This window comes from Buceros rhinoceros, unplaced genomic scaffold (genome assembly GCF_000710305.1).
Source record: "Buceros rhinoceros silvestris isolate BGI_N320 unplaced genomic scaffold, ASM71030v1 scaffold33778, whole genome shotgun sequence".
Classification (NCBI taxonomy): domain Eukaryota; kingdom Metazoa; phylum Chordata; class Aves; order Bucerotiformes; family Bucerotidae; genus Buceros; species Buceros rhinoceros.
The window spans coordinates 709-5,193 of NW_010425740.1; the positions used below are offsets into that span (position 1 = coordinate 709).

Sequence of the window (4,485 nt, forward strand, 5' to 3'; positions counted from 1 at the left end):
CCGGGACTGCTCTGTGGGTGGAAGATCTGCCGCGGTGGCCCTTGCAGGGAAGGAGGGAGGCACAGGAGGAGCTGTGCTTCAGGCCCTGGGGTGTGTGGTCCGATGGAGAGAGGGTTCAGGTCTCACTCTCCCCAGCTGCAGCAGGAGTTTCAGGTCTTGGTGTTAGCCTCTGTGGTGGCAAGTGAGTGTCTCCTGCTCTGCAGGGCAGGGGGTGACTCTGACTAGGGAGAGCAGAGTCTGCCAAAGAAGAGGATGGTTTGTGATTTGTTGTGTCTGATGAAGAAGAGAAAAGGGTGGTCAGCTTTAAAAGTCATTGTTGGTGCTTTTGATCTTAGCACCAGGACACCTGTGGCAGCTGCTGCCTCAGTACCTTCTTCATTGACCTCCACAAAAGCTTTGTGAATAACATTTGAGATGAAAAACTCCTTCTTCACTGACATCCCTGTGAAATCAGCCCGAGCTGGATCAAAAGCATTTCGTATCCCCATGCTGTTCAGAGTGGGTTTAAGGTCATAATTCTCTTCCAACTTCAACTTGGGCAGGTACAAATCCACTTCAGCTTTCATCATATTGGCTGATTTGGTCCATTCGGCCAGTTTCTCATAGGTCAGCTCGCTTTCCACCTGCAAGGAGATGAGGAAGAAACTAGTTGGAATGCGAAGAACAGAGACGAGATGCGCACCCTAGTGTCCTAATGCTGCTCATCAAGAATATGTGAAACAAAACAAAGCCCGGCTACCAGCAGTGGAGACAGCTGGAACGTGTGCCGTTGTTCATAGGGCGTGATCCTGCAAAGTGCCGAGCGACTTATGCTCCTGTTTATTTTCTTAAAGGAGGTGAGGTATAGGCCTCAGGCTAGTTCGTTAATTTTTTTTTCTGAGTGTGAAGTATATTGTTTTTTTGCAAGGTATGACTGATAATGATATTAATGGGCGCTTGCTGTGTGTGTATATGGATAACTTTTCTCTTAGTGGTGGTAAATGAGTGGAAGGCATGGGACCTCAGGTACAAATGAAAAGATGTTTGTGCTGATCCGTTTAGAATCTGCAGCTGATCCTGGCGTGGTCACGAGTGGCTGTTGAAACATTCTGGGTCAGGGTAGGCAGCACTTAGTTTGAGAAAGCTCACCACAAAATATCAGATGCAAATCTGATATTTGCAAATAAAGATTAATTAATACAGCCCTCAGGAGAAGATAACTCTTGGGCACGGTGATGCAGGTTTGGTCCTTGCTTTCCTTGTGCTATTCTGGCAGTAGAAAAGAGGACACAAAATAGGCTAAGACAGTTGCATGGATGTAGTTTTCAGATGTATCCCTAAGCTCGTTCTTCCTCACTTTTTTCATCTGTTTCTGTTACTGTCTCACAGTGTATGTGATGCAACAGCAGGTCAGTTTTACCAGCTCCAGACCAGTAGTATTGTCATTGATGTCATCTGGTAGGAGAACAAACATGCTGATTTCATTTTCCACATATGGCAGCTCAATGATTTTGAATTTCATGTTTTTTTCATGGAGTATCAAAAATGTGTCTCTCAGAAACATCATCTGTACTGGTTTAGTCTTGGTCTGTGGAAAAATTCAGGCACAAAAAATAGCGTTACTTCATTCCTTAAAACGGATGATAAAGTTCACTTGCTTCATTGACCTGAAAGCAAAAATCTGTGCACAAGTACAAAACTGGGTGGCCTCTGGATACTCAGTACCTTTTCGTTTGGACAGTATCACATACACGCCCTTTTCAAAGTCATTGGGATCTTTACAGACACACAGGCCATCTACCTGCTAACGGAACGTAATACATTTCTCATTTTCAAATAAAAGAGTTAGCTTTGATAAGCAGGTACCCACTGTGAGTGTTTCATGTTTCCTCCCAAAGGTGACACTTTTGGAATGAGGAACTTGGTTGGAAAAAATGTTGACTCTCTTCTCCTGGGTGCCATCTAGTCTTTTGCCTGTTTTATCCTTCTGGACGGTACTGATTGGCTCACTTTTCCTTTGAACCGTATTTTCTGTCACCTGTGCTGGCTTTTCCTCTTCCCCAAACCACAGAAGACTGGATTATCAGTTGGCAGAGTACCCAGTAGTCTTCTGAACCCCTATGCTGAATTATGTTCACAGAGCTTTTACTAACATATCCACCGTCTCCTTTACGTTGTTACATTTGACTGTAAAAGTTTTTTTTCTGTTTGCAGGCTTTGCTATTAGGTATCCTGTGAATTAAGCCTCTGCATGCACCAATGTATTGGGTTTGCATGCAAGGTTTTGGTAGCGGTGGGGCTGCAGGGACGAATTCTGTGAGGAGACGTCAGAAGCTGCCTCCATGTGAGGCAGAGCCAGTTCCAGGAGGCTCCAAGACAGACCTGCCAGTGGCCAAAGCTGAGCCACTCAGTGACATTGGTAGCACCTCTGTGATAACATATTTAAGAAAAGGTAAAAAACTGCTGCACAACTGCAGCTGGGAGAGAGGAGTGAGAAGATGTTAGAGACACAATTCTGCAGACACCAAAGTCAGTGAGGAAGAAGGAGAAGCAGGAGCTACAGGCACTGGAGCAGAGATTCGTCTGCAGCCTGCGGTGCAGACCATGTTGGGGCAGATATCCACCCTGCAGGCCATAGAGAATCCCATACTGGAACAGGTGGATGTGCCCTGAAGGAACCTACAACTCATGGAGAGCTCACGCTGGAGCAGGCTCCCGGCAGGACCAGTGACACTGTGGAGAGGAGTCCTTTCAGGAACAGGTTTTCAGGCAGGACCTGTGACCCCATGGAGGACCCATGCTGGAGCAGACCATTCCTGAAGGGCTGCACCCCATGGAAGGACCCACACTATAGCAGTTCTGGAAGAACTGCAGCATGTGGGAAGGACCCATGCTGGATGTGAAGGACTGTACCCTGTGGGTGGGACTCCACACTGGAGCAGGGGGAAAATGTGAGGAGGGAGGAGCGCAGAGACAATGTGTGGTGAACTGACTGCAACTCCCATTCGCTACCTCTCTGCACTGCTTTGGGGGATAGGTAGAAGAGTTGGGAGTGAAGTTAAGTCAGGGAAGAAAGGAGCGGTGAGGGAAGGTCTTTTATATTTTGTCTTCTCCATTAACCTACTCTGATTAACTGCCAATAAATTAATTTCCCTGTAGAGTCTGTTTTGCCCGTGATGGTCATTGATAAATGATCTCCCTGTCCTTATCTCAGCTTTTCATCCTGTTTTTTTCCTCCTGTCCTGGTGAGAAGGAGGAGTGATAGAGCGGCTTGGTGAGCAGTGGGTAGCTAGCCAAGGTCAATCCACCACAACCATGAACCATGATGGATCCTAAAACCACACATGTAGCGTAGTAGGTTTCGGTTACACAGTCACATCATCACCACAACCACCTCACATTGCCTGGCATACAAAAGGCATTTGCACTCGTAATCTGTCAAACAAGATTCCAGTGACGAATAAATTTGCTTGCCTTTGACACAGTCCAAAAATACGCATGCAGTCAGCTGCCGTCAGTCATCAGCGCACGATCGTTTAAACACTGTTAGCTCAGTAACGTGCCCGCAGCGCTTACTGAACACATCAGCCTCACGCACTCAGCTGAAATGACAACCCCCACCAAAATTCCCTCTGAGGTTGTACCAACGCTCAGGGTGTGCGAGGCAAGAACAGCTACTCAGTGAACTCAGACCATAGGCTGTGTTTCACAGGCGGGGAAGAGATGCAGGTGTGTGAGCGCAGCTCCAAAAGCAGCTCACTCCCTTTTGAAAGTAGGACCTTGGTACTTAGGGAAATTTCCTCTTGTCCTTAAGCTGCTTGACTGCGGTGTTCTCAAGTGTTTTGATACCGAAGAGCTTTAATTAAAGTGAAAACCATATTCTCACGCGTATGCATAAATAGGACCATACTGACTGATTCTCACAATTGCTCTTCTCCCTGTGTTTGTTCTACGTGCCCAGCTATGAGCAGCGTGGCAATGGCATATGAAATGCAGGTGAAGCCTTTAGAGGTGTCTTGCTCCTCGGTGACAGACATAGTGACACATGACAATAGACAAGAAATTTACCTTGCTCAGTCTGAAGGGCATCTCAGAAGTATTTTCCTCCAGAAATTTCTTTTCCCAGTTTCCTTTGAAATAAATGGCGCTCACTAAGACCAACAGAGTGTGAGAATTAAGAGATCCTGCAGGCAGCAGTTCCTGTATTTTCCCTTCAAAATGAGACAAAGAGGGCTGTTATTCCAGTGTGACTGTGTAACTCACCAGCTTGAATTGTGCCTTCTCTGTGCCTACCTACTTAGCAAAAACGTTTGCATTTGAGAGGGCTTTTTACTGTACATTTTCATGGTAAAAATGGCTTTTGAAGTATCTCTGTATCTTCTTTTAAAAAAATATATTCATTGCAATTCTGGTAGTAAATGGCATTGGAAACTGGTAAGGTGGAACAGCTTGGATGTTCTGTGAAGCTGGTGGCAAGCTGCTGAGGTAAAACCCTCACTAATCATA

The 4,485-nt window shown here is 46.1% G+C and overlaps 1 protein-coding gene across 1 annotated transcript; it reads right to left on the reverse strand.

The window, feature by feature from the left end:
- Window positions 1-221: 221 nt before the first annotated feature.
- LOC104497944 (heterochromatin-associated protein MENT-like) lies at window positions 222-4,190 on the reverse strand (the record flags this gene model as incomplete). Its single annotated transcript, XM_010141257.1, has 3 exons — window positions 222-623; window positions 1,400-1,567; window positions 4,048-4,190. Coding segments are annotated over 3 exons (713 nt in total), but the record flags the coding sequence as incomplete, so codon positions are not given.
- Between the last annotated feature and the right edge of the window lie 295 nt (window positions 4,191-4,485).